This window comes from Myxocyprinus asiaticus, chromosome 49 (assembly GCF_019703515.2).
Source record: "Myxocyprinus asiaticus isolate MX2 ecotype Aquarium Trade chromosome 49, UBuf_Myxa_2, whole genome shotgun sequence".
In the NCBI taxonomy this organism is placed as follows: domain Eukaryota; kingdom Metazoa; phylum Chordata; class Actinopteri; order Cypriniformes; family Catostomidae; genus Myxocyprinus; species Myxocyprinus asiaticus.
This window is the reverse complement of record NC_059392.1, coordinates 5834793-5856635: the sequence shown is the minus strand read 5'-3', so window position 1 is coordinate 5856635 and position 21843 is coordinate 5834793. Positions and strand designations below refer to the sequence as shown.

General features: G+C 38.5%; 1 protein-coding gene across 1 annotated transcript in view; it reads left to right on the top strand.

Moving 5' to 3' along the window:
• LOC127438489 (aryl hydrocarbon receptor-like) overlaps window positions 1–21843 on the top strand; it is a 68285-nt gene that overhangs the window by 22329 nt on the left and 24113 nt on the right. The window contains exons 3-6 of the mRNA XM_051694119.1: window positions 7508–7623; window positions 12398–12487; window positions 17205–17331; window positions 17826–17959. Coding sequence (XP_051550079.1) covers window positions 7508–7623; window positions 12398–12487; window positions 17205–17331; window positions 17826–17959 — 467 coding nt within the window. The remainder of the gene's footprint in view (window positions 1–7507; window positions 7624–12397; window positions 12488–17204; window positions 17332–17825; window positions 17960–21843) is intronic.

Here is a 21843-nt window from a genome sequence, read left to right as displayed (position 1 = left end):
CCCACCCCCTCATAAATAACTAATAAATTACGCAAGGTTAACCAATCACAATTAACGGTTTGGCATTCTGTGTCTTAAGGCAGCAACTACAACTAGCATGCTAGTTGTGTTGAGAAACTTTTACAAAAAACCTTTAGTATACTGATCCTAAACCAGTTTCCCCTACTTTTATTTTTACCAAATTTTTAGCTGATTGTTTATAATAACTTCTACAAATTTGTATCTTACTAAAATGTGCAACGGCAATGTTAGCAAATGTTTGTTAATGTTAGCAATGTGAGTAAATGCAAGATTTATTTTCTTGTTTGATTTGTTTTAGAGTTTCATATTGTGTTGACAAAAACAAACCAGATGCTTCTCACTAGCATTTAGCGAGCCACTTTATGCCTGCGCTAAGTGCTTAGCAAATGTTTATACCATCCATGAGTGAAATGTTGCCAAAGAAAGTGGGATATAAGGCGGGAGGGAGAGAAAAAGACTGCAAGAGTGGTGGCTTGCAAAGAGTCATTGTGCGCACTGAGATGTGGCTGTTGTGATGTTTTTATCGTTTGTTGGCTGTCGCTTTCATTACTTACCATGGTAGCAGATGAGCTGTCACTATCCAGATCCATTCAGCTGGGCCTAACAAAACCTTCCCTGATCTCCCCACCACCTCATGCCACTAGCAGACGCCCACATCTGCTGCTGTGATGTCATCAATTTGTGACGTGCCGCATAGAGGCCCATGTGTTAATATTTGATAGCCAACATGCTCTCTTGCTCTTTATATGCTTTTTTCATTCTCTCTCACGAAATAATCACACAGAACGTCTTTCCCCTTACAGTCTACCACAATGACATGCATACAAGAACATTATTAAAGCTAAGTTGCAGATTTACAGTGCCATGCAGACATCACTTCCCTTACAAAAAAAATCTAAACTAGCTGCAAACTTGCCACAAATTTGCATCTAATTATTTTCACATGCAAATGAGCTTGTGATTCGTCGCAAATGTTTCCCAGAGGTTTGCAGCTCTTCGCCAGTAGTGGTGAACTTGCGGCAAACCTTTGGAAACGATGGACAATTTGCCGCAAGTTTGCCGCAAAGCTCATTTGCATGTGAAAATGATTGGAATTAATTTGAACTAGTTAAATAAAATGCCCCCTCATCTGTTTTGGCCCCCTTGCTAAAACCACCAGTAATCAAGCCAAAACATTTAGCGCAGCTTTTTGCGAGCCTCTATCCCCTGATATTCCCTATGCTGGGGGCTCAATGTGCAGTGACCTACAATGAGACCGCTACATAAACGGAGTGAAACCCCCATTACAAGCATGCGAACGAGCCCAGAAACAATTCAACGGGATTCGCTAACTCATCTGTCACCTAATGTATGGCGACACTTGTTAGCTATGTTAATTCCAAGTGCTTATGGCTGTTTGAATGTACAGAAAGCATGGGAGGAGGATTGTTTGAGTTCTTGTTTCTATTTTTGATAAAGAAAGAGGGCTGAATGTTTCTATTTTTGATAAAGAAAGAATGGAATGGAATGGAGAAGCGGCAAATTTGCAGCAAGTTTGAGGCTAGTTTTGATTTTTTGTAAGGGGGATGCTCTGGGTTGTTGCTAAGGTGTTGCTGTGCAGTTGCTAAGGTATTCTGGGTTGTTTTAGCATATTGCTATGGAATTGCTAATTCTGGGTAGTTTTAGCATACAGTTTTTAGCATATTGCTATGTATTTGCTAAGGTGTTCTGAGTCGTGTTTAGCATATTATTATGTAGTTGCGAAGATATTTTGGGTGGGTTTTAGCATATCGCTATGCTTTTCTGGTGTTTTTTAGCTTATTGCTTTGCAGTTGCTAATTCTGGGTGGTTTTAGCATACAGTAGGTCTGTGCAGTTGTTTTTAGCATATTGCTGTGATATGCAGTTGCTAAGATATTCTGGGTGGCTTTAGCATACAGTAGGCCTATGCAGTTGTTTTTAACATATTGCAATGCTATGCAGTTGCTAAGGTGTTCTGAGTGGTGTTTAGCATATGCATTGGTTTTAGCAAATTGCTTTACAGTTGCTTAGATATTCTGGATGGTTGCTAGATAGTTTATAACTGGTCCAAGTCAAAAGGGCCCACCATAAATTCTCTATGGTATTCTAGTCCATAGATATGGCTCAGGTCCCTTTAATTATATGGGATTTTTTTCTGCCCTATCATCTGCCAGCTAAAAATGATCTAAGAACAGTAATAGCACACCTTTCCTCAACAATTTGAATTTGAAGTCCTTTATGTCTGTAGAAAATTTTGTTAAACATTTTTTTCTGAGTAATCCAAGTAATATAGTTAATTAGTCTAATTGTAACATATTAACACATAACTATATCTCCATACTAACTGTAGAAAAAAATTAAACTGGTGTGTGATCACAGGTGTGCATTTATCTGTGATTTTACAGCTTTTAATAAAGCTTATCAAATCACATTTTGGAGTCGAAAATGTTATAATAGCTATTTTAACCCTGTAATTTTAAATAGTGACAAATATAATACTGACGTTTGAACTAGTTAAATAAAATGCCCCCTCAACTGTTTTGGCCCCCTCGCTAAAACCACCAGTAATCAAGCCAAAACATTTAGCGCAGCTTTTTGCGAGCCTCTATCCCCTGATATTCCCTATGCTGGGGGCTCAATGTGCAGTGACCTACAATGAGACCGCTACATAAACGGAGTGAAACCCCCATTACAAGCATGCGAATGAGCCCAGAAACAATTCAACGGGATTCGCTAACTCATCTGTCACCTAATGTATGGCGACATTTGTTAGCTATGTTAATTCCAAGTGCTTATGGCTGTTTGGATGTACAGAAAGCGTGGGAGGAGGATTGTTTAAATTCTTGTTTCTATTTTTGATAAAGAAAGAGGACTGAATGGAGAAATTGAGAAAGAAAGAGAGTTGTTGTTATTGTTAGCAAGTTTAGCAGCGGTATGTTTATTAGCATAGCACAGATTGTTTTGCAGATGGTTGTATTGCTGGTGGTCGTATTCACTCATATTATCTCATTTTCAAATGATAATCATTCATATAATCTCATATTATCAAATGATAATTGCTCATATTTTAAGAAAAAACAATAATTGTTTTGGTTTGCTAAACTGCTAGCCTTTTTCTCCCCCTCTTTTCAGTGAATCTCACGAAACCTGTCAAGAACATATCTGGGTCATTTTTTTTACCACAACACAACAAGAAAGAAATAGTAATTTATATTTTGCTTAAAGAAAATGAAGACTATTTGTAGGAATACTAAGATTATTATGCATTGTGTATTGTTTTAATATATGGAAATTAAAATCTAATTATAATTTCTATAGACTACTATAGACTATAGATCTTTCAGTGCATCTGAAAAGTGTAAATTGCTATGTAATATAGATCGGCATAGTTGCTAATGTGGATACAATTTACTTTTTGCTATAGTTTAGGGACAAAATTGTCCCAAAAAGTGACCTAAATCTGTCAAAACCACCCTTTGGGAACATTTGTGAATGTCGTCAATTAGAAAATCAATTTCTAAATAAAGTAAATAGGCCTACTATTTTTAAATATTCAAAAAATGCATTTCCCTTTAGGGGTAGGGTAAAATAATATATAATTAGCTTTTATTTATATATATATATATATATATATATATATATATATATATATATATATATATATATATATATATATATAATAATAATCTTTTTATAAAGACAATAGTAGTTAAGATTTTAGTTCAGTTTATAGTTTTAATTTAGTTTTCATTCTTTTGCAAAGCTGTTTATTTTAGTTAATGGAAAAATCTTGTAATAGTTTTCGTTAACGTTAATTACCTTGATTCGAGCACATGATACACTATTTACCGTTATTGTGATTTTGTGTAAATGCATTTTGTGGCGTGATAAAAAAGATGTAAACGCATAGTCGCTTTTTATAGAAAGTAACATATTAGGGGCCGTTCAGTCCACATGCGTTCTTGTTCATTGCCACAAATATAACAGAATGAAGGTGTCTCGAAATGGCCTTTTAGAAGTGTTGAAGTTCTTTTTGACTTTACATGGCATCTAAAAAACGTGGCGCTCCTGTGTGAAAAAAGCCCAACGGTTAAAGATGTCCAAAAACAGCACGGATGGATGCAAAAAATAAAAATGTGAACGACCCATTCTTTAATTTTCCATTACAAGCGCCTTTATCGCGATTAGGTGAGTTTACATGCTTTTCCTTGCACCACAAAATGCATTCACACAGAAATAACGAAAAAATTTATGACATTTTTTAAACCGCAATAACCCTAATTCAAATGTTACATTGTAAAATAAATGACGTCTCCTGAGTTGATTCTCATGCACAGCCGAAAGAAAAAGATCAACACTGATTGTCATGACAATGACAAAGTTTACACGGCATTTCATTTACACATACTTTGACATATGGGACAGAAGATTAGGTACAACAGAACTGTGAGTCTCTTTAAAAGAACAAAAGGAAAACAGACTATAACAGTGGTGAACAAATTACTTTATTATGAATTGATTAGTGTGTCCAACAAGTGAAGTGTTATAAAAAGTGATTGAACAGACACTTATTTGCTCACAACCCATTCAGACATACTGACAAATTCACAGACAATTCAGGAAGAGTACGTGCAATGTTGTTTCCTTGTGTCACAGGGAATAACATCAAACTCATTAGCACACAGTGCATCATGGCACGATAGTAGCTAAGGATCAGGGGTCACAATGGGTTGCACCCCGGGACTGTTAAAAAGGTCAGAGGTTGTGAAGAAGGTCTCACACCAGCGTCAAATTTGAGCATCAAATGAACTTAAATGCTGGTCAGTTTGCACGACATCTAGACGTATTTGCTTGAGTGGTTTTTTTTTTTATGGTGACCCAGGGGTGCACAACACAACAAAATAAGCAAAGCAATAAAAAGCTGAAAACACAATAGTAATAAACCACAACACAACACAATTAAGCCACAACAATGAAATTAAGCTACAACACAACAGAAAAGCCACAGCACAATGAAATTAAGGGGCGGCTGTGGCTCAGGTCGTAGAGTGGGTTGGCCACTAATCACAGGATTAGCGGTTCGATTCCTGGCCCACATGGCTCCACATGCCGAAGCGTCCTTGGGCAAGACACTGAACCCCAAGTTGCTCCCAATGACAGACTAGCACCTTGCATGGCAGCTCTGCCATCATTGGTGTGTGAATGGGTGAATGAGTCACAATGTAAAGCGCTTTGGAACCGCTAAGGTTAAAGTGCAGACCATTTACCATTAAGCCACAACAGAAATAAGATACAAAAGAAAAGCTACAGCACAATGGAAATAAGCCACAAAACAACCAAATTAAGACCCAACACAAGAAATTAAGCCACAACAGAAAAACCACAACAAAATGAAAATAAGCCACAAAACAAACAAAATTATGTACACAGTATGTACTGTATTTGATGAGAACCGCTGTTCTCGGCTGGTGAAACAGTACGCTCTTTAGGTATGCAAGAGGTAGTATGAATAGAATTCGGACATTCTAACATCCAGGAACGTATGCATGGTCCCGTGACCATAATCTATGACGTGACAACAACAACCGTGAAAATAATCCACTCAAGTTCAGTTAAACAAGCGCCCTTTAAGCACAATGAGCAACGTTCTTTGTGTATACAGCACTTACTGTTGAAAACAACCTTCAGCCCCGTGGTTCTCCGCCATTTGTTTTAAATCCAGCGTTTGAACGTGACGTCTCCTCAGCTCCTGATGCATTGTGGGATAGGAAAGTGTTCAACTGATCCACACTTTGCATTCCCGCCGGAAGTAGTAGGTCATCCGGGCATTTCTCGCTTACTGTCTTATGAAAACGATGGATTCGGACATACTACTCCACTGGCATACTGTTTTTGGCATACTATATAGTAGGGAAGTATGGATTTTCAGATGCAGGGAATTAAATTAAGCCACAACAAAATTAAGCTACAACACAGTGAAATTAAGCCACAACACAATGGAAATAGGCCACAACTCAACAAAATTAAGCCACAACACAAGATTAAGATTGAACGAAAACATGATCTCGCCTGCATTGAGTTAATAAAAATGCAATGTTTAAAAACATTTGTTTTCTGTTTAATGTTGTTGTGTTGCGGCTTAATTTTGTCGCATTGTAGCTTATTTCAGTTGTGTTTTGGCTTATTTCCGTTGTATTGTGTCTTAATTTCATTGTACTTTGATTTATTTCTGTTGTGCTAATTTACTTTGTTTTGGACCCCTGGGCCCACCGTAGGTTTTTGGTTAACTGGTGGGATGCAATTTCAAAATGGGTCATGAATTATTATTTACTAAATGCAAATAATATAATGTAACTAATTAAATAACTGTGTATAGTTTGGATAGCAAAATTAATGGGCTTTCTTTTGTTGTTGATGTCAAAGGCTGTACATCCAATCAAACTCTACAGTATTTTGGCATTAATGCATCTATCATTTCGTAGAAGCTGTCCGAATTAGGCAGATGCCAACGTGGAAAGAAAACTAAACTACGCAAAGTAAAAGAAAATACGACCCAGACTACATTAAATACAGGTTCACTTGCAATGTAGATAAACATAGTTTATGGTGAGCACAATGTTCATGCTGTAAATTATTGGCTGTCGAGAGCATAAAACCAATCGAATTTCAAATTCAAGCAGCAAGAAACCAATTAATAAAACAATTCATACATTTCAAAGTTTGATTTTAAGGACATTTTTGTTTACTTTTGTATGATAATCAGTTTTGCTACTGTGTTGGGTTGGCACTTGATGTAAAATTTGGATCCATGTTTGATGTCCATGATTTTTGGACAATAACAATGAACATATAGTTTTAAATGATGCTGAGCGCTTTACAGATTTATATAAGCTGTGTGATGGTAATGGAATATGACATTTGTTTATATCATTGCCAGGTAGTTACGAGAGAGAGGGCGAGATATGCCTTGCTGACCTTTTGCTCACCGTGCCCAAATGCGTTTTTCACACGTGTTCTCACAAGTGGAAAGTGCTTCCTCTCTCCTTTCCTCTCTCTCTCTCTCTCTCTCTCTCTGTGAAAATGCTTTCTGTGTCCCTGTTCTCTTGGCCATCTCTTTCTATTTCCCTTGTCGTTTGTAGGTCAGTTTATCCTCTAATTCTCAGAAGATTTTATCTTGTCCTGGAAGAAGGACACACGAATCAAATCCATTACTGCCCAAGACGAAAACAGGGCAAACACTTTTTTTTTTTCTTTTTTAAGTGAGAGAGAGGACTGTTCTAAATGTTAAATATCTTGGAAAGAAAGCATGATTAACCATTAAGCAAAATATAAAATTCAAACTGAACTCATGGGAAATAAATAAACAATATATATATTTTTTTTTTCATGATACGATTTTGTGACACTCTTAATGCAAAGCAACAGAAACAATAGTTGCACCAAAAAAAATCATTACTGTAACTATTTCCTTCTTTGTGTTTCAACAGTTGCCCTGAAAAACCACAACTGCAACAGTTTATCAGCAAACAACAGTAACCATGACAACAGTAAAGCCTCGGGATTGGCTGATGGGTGGCTGTCTGAGGGAGAGCTCCTACTGCAGGTCAGAAGTAAAAGCTAATTTTGACCAAATTAATACTTTTAAAATATACAGTCTTTCTCTTCTTGGAAACCTACCAAAAATATTGATGACTCATCTTGTTTGGAGGGTGTATTAAAATTTGTATCCAATCAATTGCTCTCTACAATGAGAATGTACTGCCCCAAAACCATCTGCCTTCAACTAGCAACAGCAAGTAGCAAATCATGTTTCATGCTGTGATATAAACTAAAGGCAACTGGCTATTTTTTATTTATTTTTTTAAAGACAGGCCCTTTTCTATGTCCCGCCAAGCTTCCTGTTTTAATTGGACGTACATCAACACTGGACAGAAAACTGTGCTTGTCAAGTCAAAGGAGAAGAGGAGAGGCTATTTCTGTGTGGTCTCGCTCTCGTTTGAGACACTTAGACATGAATAATGCACAGATAGAAATCTCATCTATTATAAAGGAAGGATAAAATAAGAGGTGAAAGTATTTTCTGATATTTTCTTTGGAAAGTTTCACTTTGTCCATCCGGTGACAGCATCTCGGACTCCACATGTCCACTCACTTCTACAGCCTTTGATTTTCTCTCTTATATTTTCATATTGTATTGTTCTCTCTGTCTGTCTATCACACTTACTTCCTATATATCCATTTCTTGCTTCCTTCTTATATATCAGTCGCTTCTTTCTTTCCTTGTTTCTAATAAATCACCTCTTCCTTTCTCCATTCCTTCCTTCCTTCCTATATATCAATCGCTTCTTTCCTTCCTTCCTTCCTTCTTATATATCCACCTCTTCCTTTCTCTATTCCTTCCTTCCTTATTATATATCCACCTCTTCCTTCATTCCTTCCTTCCTTCCTTCATATACAGGTGCATCTCAATAAATTAGAATGTCGTGGAAAAGTTCATTTATTTCAGTAATTCAACTCAAATTGTGAAACTCGTGTATTAAATAAATTCAATGCACACAGACTGAAGTAGTTTAAGTCTTTGGTTCTTTTAATTGTGATGATTTTGGCTCACATTTAGCAAAAACCCACCAATTCACTATCTCAAAAAATTAGAATACATCATAAGACCAATAAAAAAAACATTTTTAGTGAATTGTTGGCCTTCTGGAAAGTATGTTCATTTACTGTATATGTACTCAATACTTGGTAGGGGCTCCTTTTGCTTTAATTACTGCCTCAATTCGGCGTGGCATGGAGGTGATCAGTTTGTGGCACTGCTGAGGTGGTATGGAAGCCCAGGTTTCTTTGACAGTGGCCTTTAGCTCATCTGCATTTTTTGGTCTCTTGTTTCTCATTTTCCTCTTGACAATACCCCATAGATTCTCTATGGGGTTCAGGTCTGGTGAGTTTGCTGGCCAGTCAAGCACACCAACACCATGGTCATTTAACCAACTTTTGGTGCTTTTGGCAGTGTGGGCAGGTGCCAAATCCTGCTGGAAAATGAAATCAGCATCTTTAAAAAGCTGGTCAGCAGAAGGAAGCATAAAGTGCTCCAAAATTTCTTGGTAAACGGGTGCAGTGACTTTGGTTTTCAAAAAACACAATGGACCAACACCAGCAGATGACATTGCACCCCAAATCATCACAGACTGTGGAAACTTAACACTGGACTTCAAGCAACTTGGGCTATGAGCTTCTCCACCCTTCCTCCAGACTCTAGGACCTTGGTTTCCAAATGAAATACAAAACTTGCTCTCATCTGAAAAGAGGACTTTGGACCACTGGGCAACAGTCCAGTTCTTCTTCTCCTTAGCCCAGGTAAGACACCTCTGACGTTGTCTGTGGTTCAGGAGTGGCTTAACAAGAGGAATACAACAACTGTAGCCAAATTCCTTGACATGTCTGTGTGTGGTGGCTCTTGATGCCTTGACCCCAGCCTCAGTCCATTTCTTGTGAAGTTCACCCAAATTCTTGAATCGATTTTGCTTGACAATCATAAGGCTGCGGTTCTCTCTGTTGGTTGTGCATCTTTTTCTTCCACACTTTTTCCTTCCACTCAACTTTCTGTTAACATGCTTGGATACAGCACTCTGTGAACAGCCAGCTTCTTTGGCAATGAATGTTTGTGGCTTACCCTCCTTGTGAAGGGTGTCAATGATTGTCTTCTGGACAATTGTCAGATCAGCAGTCTTCCCCATGATTGTGTAGCCTAGTGAACCAAACTGAGAGACCATTTTGAAGGCTCAGGAAACCTTTGCAGGTGTTTTGAGTTGATTAGCTGATTGGCATGTCACCATATTCTAATTTTTTGAGATAGTGAATTGGTGGGTTTTTGTTAAATGTGAGCCAAAATCATCACAATTAAAAGAACCAAAGACTTAAACTACTTCAGTCTGTGTGCATTGAATTTATTTAATACACGAGTTTCACAATTTGAGTTGAATTACTGAAATAAATGAACTTTTCCACGACATTCTAATTTATTGAGATGCACCTGTATATCCATTTCTTTTTCCTCCCTCCCTATATATCCATCTATTCCTTCTTATACATCCATCTCTTTCTTCTTTCCCTCCCTCCTATATATCCTTCTCTTCCTTCCTTCTTTTCTTTCTTCCTTCCTTTTTTCTTCCTATATATACACCTCAACCTTCCTCCTTTTTTCCTTCATTCCCTATTTCCTTCCTTCTGTGACGAGGCAGGCAAGGAATGAGGATCTAAACACAGCTTTATTAACGAAAGGATAAACAAAGAAACTCAGAATATAAAAAACAAAACAAGGGAAACCAAGCACAGAACATGACAACACATGTAAAGACTGACAAACTAACCGGGGGAAACAAGGGCTTAAATACACAAGGGACGACAAGGAACACCTGGGGAAACTATCAGAGAGAACCAATCATGAAAAAATTACAAAGGACTACAAAACCACAGGAAACAGGAACTAAACAAGAATTTCAACATAAAAGTCTAAGCAAAACACAGGGAATACGTGACACCTTCCTTCCCTTCTTCCTTTCTTCCTTGCCTCCTTCCTTCTTTTCATCCTTCCTTTCTTCCTTCCTGTATATCCATCTCTTCCTTCCTTCTTTCAGTCCTCCATTACTATTTATCTATCTATCCATCCATCCATCCATCCATCTATCTATCTATCTATCGTTCGTCTGTCTATCTCAACTCCAGCTGTTTCATACTCTCTCATTTTTTCTCTCTCACTTAGCCCATTCACCCCCCCACCCCCCCCCCCCCAAACTTACTTACACCCCTCTGTTGTGTGTATGTGTTGTGTGTGTTGGAGTGTAAAAGATGCAGTGGTACATATTTGATAGTAATGCTTCCTGACTGGCCCCCAGCCCCTCGAGAGCCCTGTGTGGGCTGTTTTACCGACGAACAAGCCGAAATATTTATATCGAGTGCTGCTGCTTGACTATGTTCTCTGAGTGTGTTTGGACCAGGTATGTGTGAGTATGTGAGTGAGTGCATTGAGGGAGTTCAGGCAAGCAATTATAGGGGGAATAATATATTCTTGTAGACAGCTGTGTGAATTATGATAGGGGAAGAAACTGAATATGCCAACAAACACTTACTAAAACACAAGCTCACATGACTTAAACATGACAGCTCAACTTTTTCACAAGCCACCCGCAATTCATTTAACCAGACTAAATGTGCTAAAATCATGTTAATTGTTTTTAAATTATTGTCCTTCTCTTCATCACAAATTGAAGAGATATAAATTGCACCTTATTCACAATAGTTAGTGCCATTTGCCTGGTGCAATTAATATTGTGCTATTACCAGCAACAGATATCCAGCTCTGCATTTTAAAGAGTTGATTTAGGTGTTTGGAATGCAGCTTTCATTGGTTTTATATTAGCACAGTAGCCCTGCAGTATATACACAGTTGTCTCTCCCATGTGTGTATGCATGCTAAAGACTACCGTAATCACAGATCTACATTCGGAACCCACCAGATGGTGATGAGCTATAAAATCCTTTTCACAGAACTACACACAGAAGTGCACGCGTACACACCATGTTTAAAGACAACATTGACCCAATATGTTTTCTTAAAGCTGAAGTAATTTCTGCTCCACTAGCGTCACCAAACGGAATGGCAAAAAAAATGGCTGCTTTCTACCTTCACGAACACTCCCCCTCTCTTTTATCGGTTTGACAGTTGGATTACTTATAGTTGTCTCTGCATATTAACCTAGGATATGGGAAATAATTTTTACGAACATCCCAAAAAATTATACACATGAATAATATCATAGTGATAAGTAAGAAATATTTGATCCAGTCAAATCCTGATGGATAAAATTAACTTAGAGAATTCAGTTTCACAGTAAATACACCACATTACAAAAAATCCATGTGTTTTTGCTGTTCTTGTCGTCTTAAACAGTGTTCATGTAACATCAAGTTTTGTGAACTTTAATTATGTATACTTTTATTTTGAAGTTCCTTGTTATAGTCTTCACATTTATGCTGTTTGAGTTCAATAAACCTGCACTTGGGTTTATAAAATTCTCATTAAGCCTTTGTTACAGTTCAAATCTTTGTAAAAGATTTTATGTGTTGATGCCTGCAGTTTTTCATTGTTCAAGTCTTTTAAAATGTAATTGTTCTAAAATGTTCATTTACAATTGTTGTATATCCTCTAAAGGTTTGCTAATTCGAAAGCTTCTATTTGTGAAACTGTAAATCAGTTAGTGCGTGTATTTGACTGAGAGAGAGAACTGGCTGTTAATGACTGGGATTATGCTGTCTCTTCCTCCTTATGACTTTTGTTTGTCTTTGTTTCTGTTGTGTTTGTTTGTTTATGGGCACAGGCCCTTAATGGCTTTGTGTTGGTGGTCACCTCTGAGGGGATAATTTTCTACTGCTCTCACACCATCCAGGATTACTTAGGATTCCATCAGGTAATTATCCTTCTCAACTCTCTCTCTCTCTCTCTCTCATACACACATATGTAAAGTTCACCAACTGTTAAAATATTTATTCAATATACAATTTATTTTCAGTTGATATCTCTGGCATATCTAAAGCAGTAACTAATTTTGCCATTGGATGTTGCTCTATATTATTTAAACCTCTATTCTTAGCACACAAACATACTCATCAGATCTTTCTAATGATTACTTTAGTGTCTCTGTCTCTTTCGAAGAACAGTTTGAATGACTGTCGCAGTAGAAATTCAATGAGCTTAATCAAATAGGCTTTCCTCTGACATGTAGCCTGCTACTGTGTAATCCAATTAATCATAATTTGCTTATGAATTTATCCAACTTAGACGTCACTATATTTGTTTACACTATGTGTCTTTAGCATTTAGTTGTTCTTGTTAACAACAGACCCCCCCCCCCCCCCCCCAACAGACACAAACACGCCCTACAGTGGTCACTAAAAATTCGAACATAAACATAAAAAATAAAAATAAAACATTTAAAAAATATATACTTTCAAAAAACAACAAGAATACACATACACGTCAAACTAGAAATCACCCTCCAGAAAAGCCAAATATCCACTCCACTTCCTATCAAACAAATCCAATTTTCCCAGTCTTCTAAAAATCACCTCCTCGAATGCTGCCATCTCCCCGCACCACTACCGAAACGAGGGTGCCCCAGCTGACTTCCACCCACTGAGGATGATTTGTCTGCCAACCATAACTCCAGCTAGGACCCAACTTTTTAAATGACTATCCCCAATATTAATGACTGCCCCATCGCCTAAGATGCAGAGTCTGGGGCAAAATGAAAATTGAGTGTCCAATACTTCACACATAAATCTCTGAACCCTCAACCAAAATTCTTGAATCTTAACACATCCCCAAAAAACACATGTTGTGTCCCCATCTTCTGGTTGGCATCACAAGCAGGTGGGTGTGTCTTTAAGACCAAGCCAATACAATCTAGAGGGGGTCCAATAGAATCGATGCAAAATCTTAAATTGCATCAGATGCACCCTTGCATCTCTAGATGTAGACTTGACATTTTTTAGAATCCTAGCCCACACTCCCTCCTCCAATACCAAGTTGAAGTCTTTCTCCCATAATCTCTTGAGAGAAGTTGAAGTTCCGTCCCCCAGACTCTGACTTAACAGGGAGTAATACACCGATGCCTCATGACCTTTTCCAAAAGCAGTAATCACCACTTCCAGAGTATCTGCCGCTTTAGAGGGGTGCTACTCCCAAAAATAGTACAGAGCAGGTGGCGCAGCTGTAAATACTGTACCTAAAGAACTGAGATCTGGGAATCCTAAAATGTTGAACCATATTTTCAAAAGATCTCAACACTCCACTCTCATATAGGTCACTGAGCATATAAACCTCCCTCACAATCCACTCTGTCCAGCAGAAAGGGGACTTATTAATACGTCATTTTGGGTTCAGCCATATGCTTGAGGCAACATTTAAATAAATGTCCGAATTAAACACTCTGGACACTTTTGTCTATACCGTGTGCAAATGCCAGATAACGGGGTGTGACTTAACTTCTCCGGTTAGTTTAATAGAAAGGCTTTGCAATGGCAATTGAGCCACTGGAAGGTGCCTGAGCTGAAAAGCTGTTACTGGGGAGTATGCTGTCAGAGCCAAAGCTTCGGATTTAGACCAATTGACTCTGTATCATGAGAACTTAGAAAAGGAATTAATAATTCTGTGGAGGCAAGAAACAGATCTATTGGGGTCGGAGACGAACAATAAAATATCATCTGCGTAAAGCAAAACATTATGCGCCATACCTTCACCACCACCCCTGGAAAATCATCTTCCTTTCATATCGCAGCTGCTAATGGTTACAGGGCAAGACAGAACAATAATGGGGAAAGAGGGCAACCCTGCCGGGTGCCCCTGTCCAGAGTAAAATGATCTGAAATTAATCCATTTGTTTGTACCGCCGCTACCGGGTGACTATAAAGTAGCTTAATCCATCCAATAAAAGTATTCCCGAACCCGTATATTTCCTCAACCATATCAAACGCATTTTCGGCATCAAGTGAGATGGCAGCGACCGGAGTCTGATCCTTCACCACTGACCACATGATATTGATGAAACGCCTAATGTTATCAGAAGAGCTGCATCCCCGAATAAACCCCACCTGATCTATATGTATAAGAGATGTCATAACTTTATTTAATTGGTTAGCCAAAATTTTTGACAATATTTTTACATCTAGCTGGATCAGGGAAATTGGATGGTAACTCTGACACTCGCTTTGATCTTTGCCCTTTTTAAGAATCAGACTGATCCGGGGGCCTGGGTAGCTCAGTGAGTAAAGACGCTGACTACCACACTTGGAGTTCGCGAGTTCGAATCCCAGGGCGTGCTGAGTGACTCCAGCCAGGTCTCCTAAGCAACCAAATTGGCCCAGTTGCTAGGGAGGGTAGACTCACATGGGGTAACCTCCTTGTGGTCACTATAATGTGGTTCGCTCTCGGTGGGGCGCGTGGTGAGTTGTGCGTGGATGCCGCGGTGGATGGCGTGAAGCCTCCACACGCGCTATGTCTCCGCAGTAAAGCGCTCAACAAGCCACATGATATGATGCGCGGGTTGACAGTCTCAGACGCGGAGGCAACTGAGATTCGTCCTCCGCCACCCAGATTGAGGCTAGTCACTATGCCACTACAAGGACTTAGAGTGCATTGGGAATTGGGCATTCCAAATTGAGGAGGAAAAAAAAGAATCAGACTGATCTGGGCTTGTGTCATGGTTGGTGGAAGCTTTCCATTCTTTAATGATTCCGCATGAACTTCTAGCAAAAGTGGAGCCAGTTCTGTAGCATAAGATCTAAAAAATTCAGCGGCAAAGCCGTCTGGCCCTACCTCGCCAAGCTCCTCCAAGGTTATCTCAGAATCAAGAGATTTTTTTTTGCTCAGTCGTCAGTTTATGGAGTTCTAATGGTTCCACAAAGTTTCTAATATCTTCATCAGTAGATGAAGTCGTGGAACTATAAAGATCAAGATAGAATTCTTTAAAAGCATTATTAATATCAATGACCGAGGTAAATATTTCACCACCAGCAGATTTCCCTGAGGGAATGGTAGAAAAAGACTCTCTCTGCTTTATATATCTAGCCAAAAGCTTCCTTTCTTTATCACCCGACTCAAAGTATGACTGTCTTGCCCTGAATAGCCAAAACTCCGCCTTCCGCGACAAAATAGTATTATATCTGTATTTCAGTCGGGTCAGTTCTCTGAGGCCATCAGACGACATTCGGCGCTTCAGCTCTGCCTCCGCACTTTTGGTATTCCCTTCCAATTCCACAAGTTCTCGTGCTTTGGATTTTTTGGTGAATGAGGCATACTGTATGATCCGACCCCTAAGAACTGCCTTAAGTGCCTCCCAAGCCATGCCCACAGAGGATACTGAGGACCAATTTGTCTCCATATAAACATTAATTTCAGCCTTTAACATTTGTTGGAATTCAGGATTTTGCAAAAGGGATACGTTAAAGTGCCAACTAAATGATTTATTTTTCTCCGTATGTGGCAACACCTCTAAACAAACCAGGGCGTGATCTGAGACTAAGATGTTTCCAATTGTGCAATCAACAATAGATGAGGGAGCATTGCCAGTCTTTTGACTATCAGCATGAAGTCTGGTTCACACCACAGTTTATTCTGGCCAAGAACTGCCCACTTAGCAATTAAATACCTCTCTCAACTACAATTTACTTAATAACAAATCTAGAATTACTTTGAAAAACAAAGCGGAATACAGATGGGATCATTGTTTATTTGCCACTAAATGTTTCATACAAATCTATTGGACATTTCAATACAGTGCAAAAACACGTTGGCAAGTCCAGCGACTAGTTTTTCTTTATAAGTGTTTATTGTAGCAGCCTGGGAACTTAACCCTTATAGTCCACAGTATAATTCAGTTTTAACTTCTAAGCTAGCGTATGCATACATGGTGAGTAACATAAATTTCTTCAACAGCACAGAACTGGAGCCCTGACACTTGGTCTGCTCCTGGTATTGTTTGCACTAATTATCGGGACCACACGGTGGCAAAACTCACAGTTGAACCGTTGCTTACATGAAGTAGTGCAAGAAGATGACATAAACATCAGTGAACATCAGGAGATGAAGGTGGAAACAACAACAGTGAATATGAATGTCAAGAGCAAGTGTGTGAAGAGTTCAGTAGATACATTCATTTGTATAGCTTGAGACTGAAAAACTATAAAGACATCTTTATGGGTCTAAACTCCTGAAGAGAAATAGTCCAGTATTGCATAGCAGTCGTAACCTAACCCTAAATCCTAAACCTTACCCCTAACCCTAATCAACCCAACCCTAACCTTACCCATACCCCTAACCCTAATCAAACCAACCTAACCCTAACCTTTGTAGCAGCAAATGCACAACGTTTTTGCGGAACAAGTTCAGCACAAGTTTTACCATCTAGACACGACCCTTTTCGAAATTGCATAGCAGGTAGTCAGTCAGATTGGAACTGGTGATTTCAGCCAACTTTTGCCAGTTTTTTGTGTGCAATATACCAAATGGTCTAAATAGTCTTTTAACCTCTGATCATATACAGTTTTGTTTGATCCTGCAAAGTAATGCCACAACCCTTATAGCTTTATCTCTCTCACTCTTTCTCCATCTCTTCACCTTTCCTATAGACAGATGTGATGCATCAGAATGTCTTTGAACTCATTCATACTGAGGACCAACAGGCCTTCAGACATAACTTACACTGGGCCCTGAATCCTCCTCCAGCCAGCACCCACACAGATGAGTCCCCACAAGGTCAGTCAAAGACACATATTTAAGTGCCTAAACACACACAAACCTTCTACACCTCGGTCTGACTTTCAGTGGAGCCAAAATGGTTAGGAGATTGAGGAGGCGGCAAGGGAGAGTTTAAAAGAGTTTTGGAAAGCATCATTTGACCTTTAGTGGAAGCTCCTGGAGTGGCAGAGTAAATATTATGGCCACTAAAACGTCCATTTTAATTAGGGACAACAACAAACAAATGAATAGAAACAGAAAGAATAAAAATAGAAATATTGGTTACAGGGTCTCGCTAAAATTGAAGGGGCCCAGGACAACATCTCCGCTGGGCACAATGAGTAGGCTAAACGATAGAGTACTTTGGGGTCCAAGGGTTAGTTTCTGGTTTTCCCCCACTGACTTTGGCTCTAAGTGGTTCAGCAAGGCTCCTTGGCAGACGTATTTGGAGGCCCCCCTAACATTCTAATAACTCTGTGTAAGCTTAAGTGTTTCCTTTTTGTTTCCTTCAGATGGGGATCTGGTCCCAAGTATGGCTCTTGTGACATGCAACCCTGAGCAGCTGCCTCCTGAAAACTCCTCTTTCCTCGAGAGAAATTTTGTCTGTCGTTTCCGTTGCCTCCTGGACAATTCCTCAGGATTCCTAGTAAGTATCAACCTTCTAAGTGTCAAAATGTTTTGAATGAGCTTGAATGAATGAAAATCATGAAACAGAATTTTCAGGGTGAAATAATAATGTAGGGCAGGACATTGTGATTTGATTGGATAGTGAAAAATTAAGCTATGATATTCCCTGTTAATTTCAGAGGCAGAGAAATGTATTAAATTTTAATGAAAGATTGATCTTGTGCTTGATCGTGCACAATACGACCAGGAACATTTATTTAGAAAGTAAAGAGGGTCAAATGAATTGATTTCATGTTGTCCTTTTTGAATATTCACAATACATGTGAATACTGCCAATTTTATTTTATTCCCTAATGGCCCAAGACAGTTTGGTTTATGGTAATTGGTAAAATTAGGTTACACATCAGAATAGCACACCTCACCTTTCTTTAGTCAATTAGATGTGACATGGAATCCAAACAGTAATGACCTGGCAAGTGTGAGCCAACATGGCCTGCCCCAGAAGTAGAAAGACACAGATGCGTTTCAGACCTTTGCCATTTCCTGGACTGTGATTAACCCTGCCCTAGACTTACAAGAGGATTTCAATAGCTTGAGTTGGCAATGCCTCATACTCTGGAGACATGGTTTAGCATGGGGGAAAATAAATCCCAGTTACCAAAGCTGTTGCTGTTGGGTTTTTTGGGCTGTTGTTGCTAAAAGATAAATATATTAGAAACAGTGAAGCTTTTCTGCAATTTCTTGTGTGAAAACAATGCCAAATCTATTGGATATTTCTCCCCATTTTCTTGATAGTATGAATGAGCCACTATGGTCACCATGATTTGTTTTCCTTCACAAGTGCGCAGGGCCCCCTTTCCAACAACAGCGAATCACCAATGTCAGTGCAATTTAGTTTAAGACTACACTTAAATATCACAACCCATTTTACTTCCTTGGTGAGTGGAAAAGTAAGGTTGTTTCAGTGGTGGGGCGAGTACATTTTCATGAAAGACTGCAAAAAAAGCAAAACAATAAATAAAATTGCACCGATAAATCATTCACAATAAGACCAGAAACCTATTAAAAAAGTAAATTGTGTAAAAAAAAAAAAAATTGCTACAAACTGTGGAGAACCTTCCTCAGTCCAGCACGGCCCACGAAATTCCAGATTCCAAAGGGGGTTAGCGTTTGGCTTAGCATGGTTAACTCTGTTCCTCCGTTGGCCACTGTGAGATCAGAAGCCTCCATACGCTCCTTGTAATCCCTCTTAAAGGAGCAACAGGGTCATGAGGAAAAGGTTTTAATCTGTACTCTGAGCAATAGGGCGAGACTGAGAAAGAGAATAACTAGAGCTAAGCAGCTTCAGGTTAGCACATAATGAAGTGAGAGAGAAAGAGTTCAGGCCTTAGCAAGAATAAACAAACATTGCTGTGCTATAGAGCACAACAGATTGCCAGCACAATATAAAACCACAGACTTATGCTGTGTTCCATATAAAGTCGGATGTGGGATATTCCTGCTTGATATCTCTGATCTCCAACCATAAAGGCATTCCATTGCTAAATGCTCAGAAGATGACATGTAAGGAAACAAAACCGCAATGCTCCCGTTAGCTTAGCATGTGTTCTGTCACCAGTGATGTCTCCTAGCAACCCAGTTGATAAACAATGCTGCAACACTAGCTTTTGTGCTGCAGGTGTATGATTATGAGAAAAAGTTTGTATACCTGTCTCTGCAAATGTTTTAATATCATGTAATGTAGAAACGTTCACTCATTGATCGATATTATTTACTAAAAGTCAATGTTTATAATCAACTTTGAACATCTTCCTGGGTGTCGACATGTTTGTGTGACGTCGCGCACCCCCATCTTGTCGGATGGGATTTCCGCACGAGTTTCCAAGTTGGAAGTCCGACTTTCATTTAAATTTTCCTAGTAGGAAGTTGGAAATTCTGACTTTCTGATTTGAATGTAATGCAGCATTACAGTCATTGATTCTGGGTATAAAATGGCATACTGTTTCTTTGAAGCATATTGCACAACTTTCAAACATATGCAAAAATATGCTTTGTTTAAGAGTGTACGGAGACTTAAGTATACACTGTTGAGCCAAAACATTATGACCACTCACAGGTGAAGCAAATAACGTTGATCATCTCCTAACAAAGCCACGTCTTAATCCGACTGAGCATCTGTGGGGTGTGCTGTACCATCAAGTCCGATCCACCGCGGCTCCACTCGCAGCTTACAGGACTTAAAAGATCTACTGCTAAAGTCTTGGTGCCAGATACCCAGGGTTGGGGAGTAACAGAATACATGTAACCGGATTACGTATTTAAAATACAAAATATAAGTAACTGTATTCCACTACAGTTACAGTTTAAACCATTGGTAATTAGAATACAGTTACATTCAAAAAGTATTTTGATTACTGAAGAGATTACTTTGCATGTTATTGTCATTTGCTTCATTGAATATTTAGTCCTTTCAGATGGAAAACATTTATACATATAAATGATGTGATCCAAAGTGCATTTGAACAGCAGTGAAACACTTTCTTATGATGTGTTACATTCATACGAGCAGACAGAGAATTATGTTTGAAGTAAGTTTGGAGCAGAAGAAATAGAAATAAACCTTGTGTAAATTGTCAGCTTTACGCTAAGCTAAAATGCTATTTCTAGCCATTTTACATGCACATTTTACCAGGCACGGTCATATTTTTTATCAAGAAAATTCACGTTGGATCACAGTTTCTTTTCTCTAGTAAGACTTTTGATATTAGGGCAAAAATCGTATTCTTGATAATAATTTTTTTTATTGTTTTCCTGTAAAAATGTCTAAAAATCCTTAAAATAAGATCAATTTGATTAATCTTGTTTTAGAAACAACACTGCATAAGATATTCAGGTTTTTCAGAGAATGTATTTTTAACATGTGTATTTTGTCTTACTGTACTGGCAGAGTTTTTATAGTCAAAACAAGTGAAAAAATCTACCAGTCCTGAAGAAGTAATCCAAAGTATTTAGAATACGTTACTGACCTTGAGTAATCTAATGGAATACGTTACAAATTACATTTTACAGCATGTATTCTGTAATCTGTAGTGGAATATATTTCAAAAGTAACCCTCCCAACCCTGCAGATACCACAGGACTCCTTCAGGGGTCTTGTAGAGTCCATGCCTCGGCAGGGCGGTGCTGTTTTCGCAGCACTTTGAGGACCAACAGCACATTAGGCAGCTGTTGATAATTTTTTGGCTCATCAGTGTATATCAAGTCTGCATTTATATTTAAAATTCAGTTTTATACATTTTCAATATATTTTCTTGCTTTTGAAAATATATTTTGAAATTAGAATGCTTAATATATTTTTAATTTGGATATTTTTTGACACTATAATATTTTTAATAAAAAATGCCATATGAGTTTTGTCATTCGCAATGCATTATTGAAGTGAGCGGTCACTGCTGAACGCCTTTCGCACAATTCCTGTTTCCCTGGTAACAGCGGCTTCTTTGATTGGTGGACCTCTCTGTTTGATTATGAGTAGTGTATTTCAGCAATGAAACAATATTCTTTAAAAATTCAATTGAAATGACATTGTCTTGTAGCTTCTAGAGAAGCATATATCATCGTTTCTCTATGGAAGAAATTAATAGGATTTTTTGCTGCACTCTATTGAAATTTACCTTGAAGGCAGAATAAACTGGAAAATGAGTCTTGATTGCAAAGAAATCAATTTGCATGCAAAATGTCCTGGTTACTTTCGTAACCTCCGTTCCCTGATGAAGGGAACGAGATGTTGTGTCGATGTAGTGACACTAGGGGTCACTCTTGGGAGCCCTAAACACCTCTGATCTTTGAAAAAGGCCAATGGGAATTGGAGAGTGGAATTTGCATGCCACTCCCCTGGACATA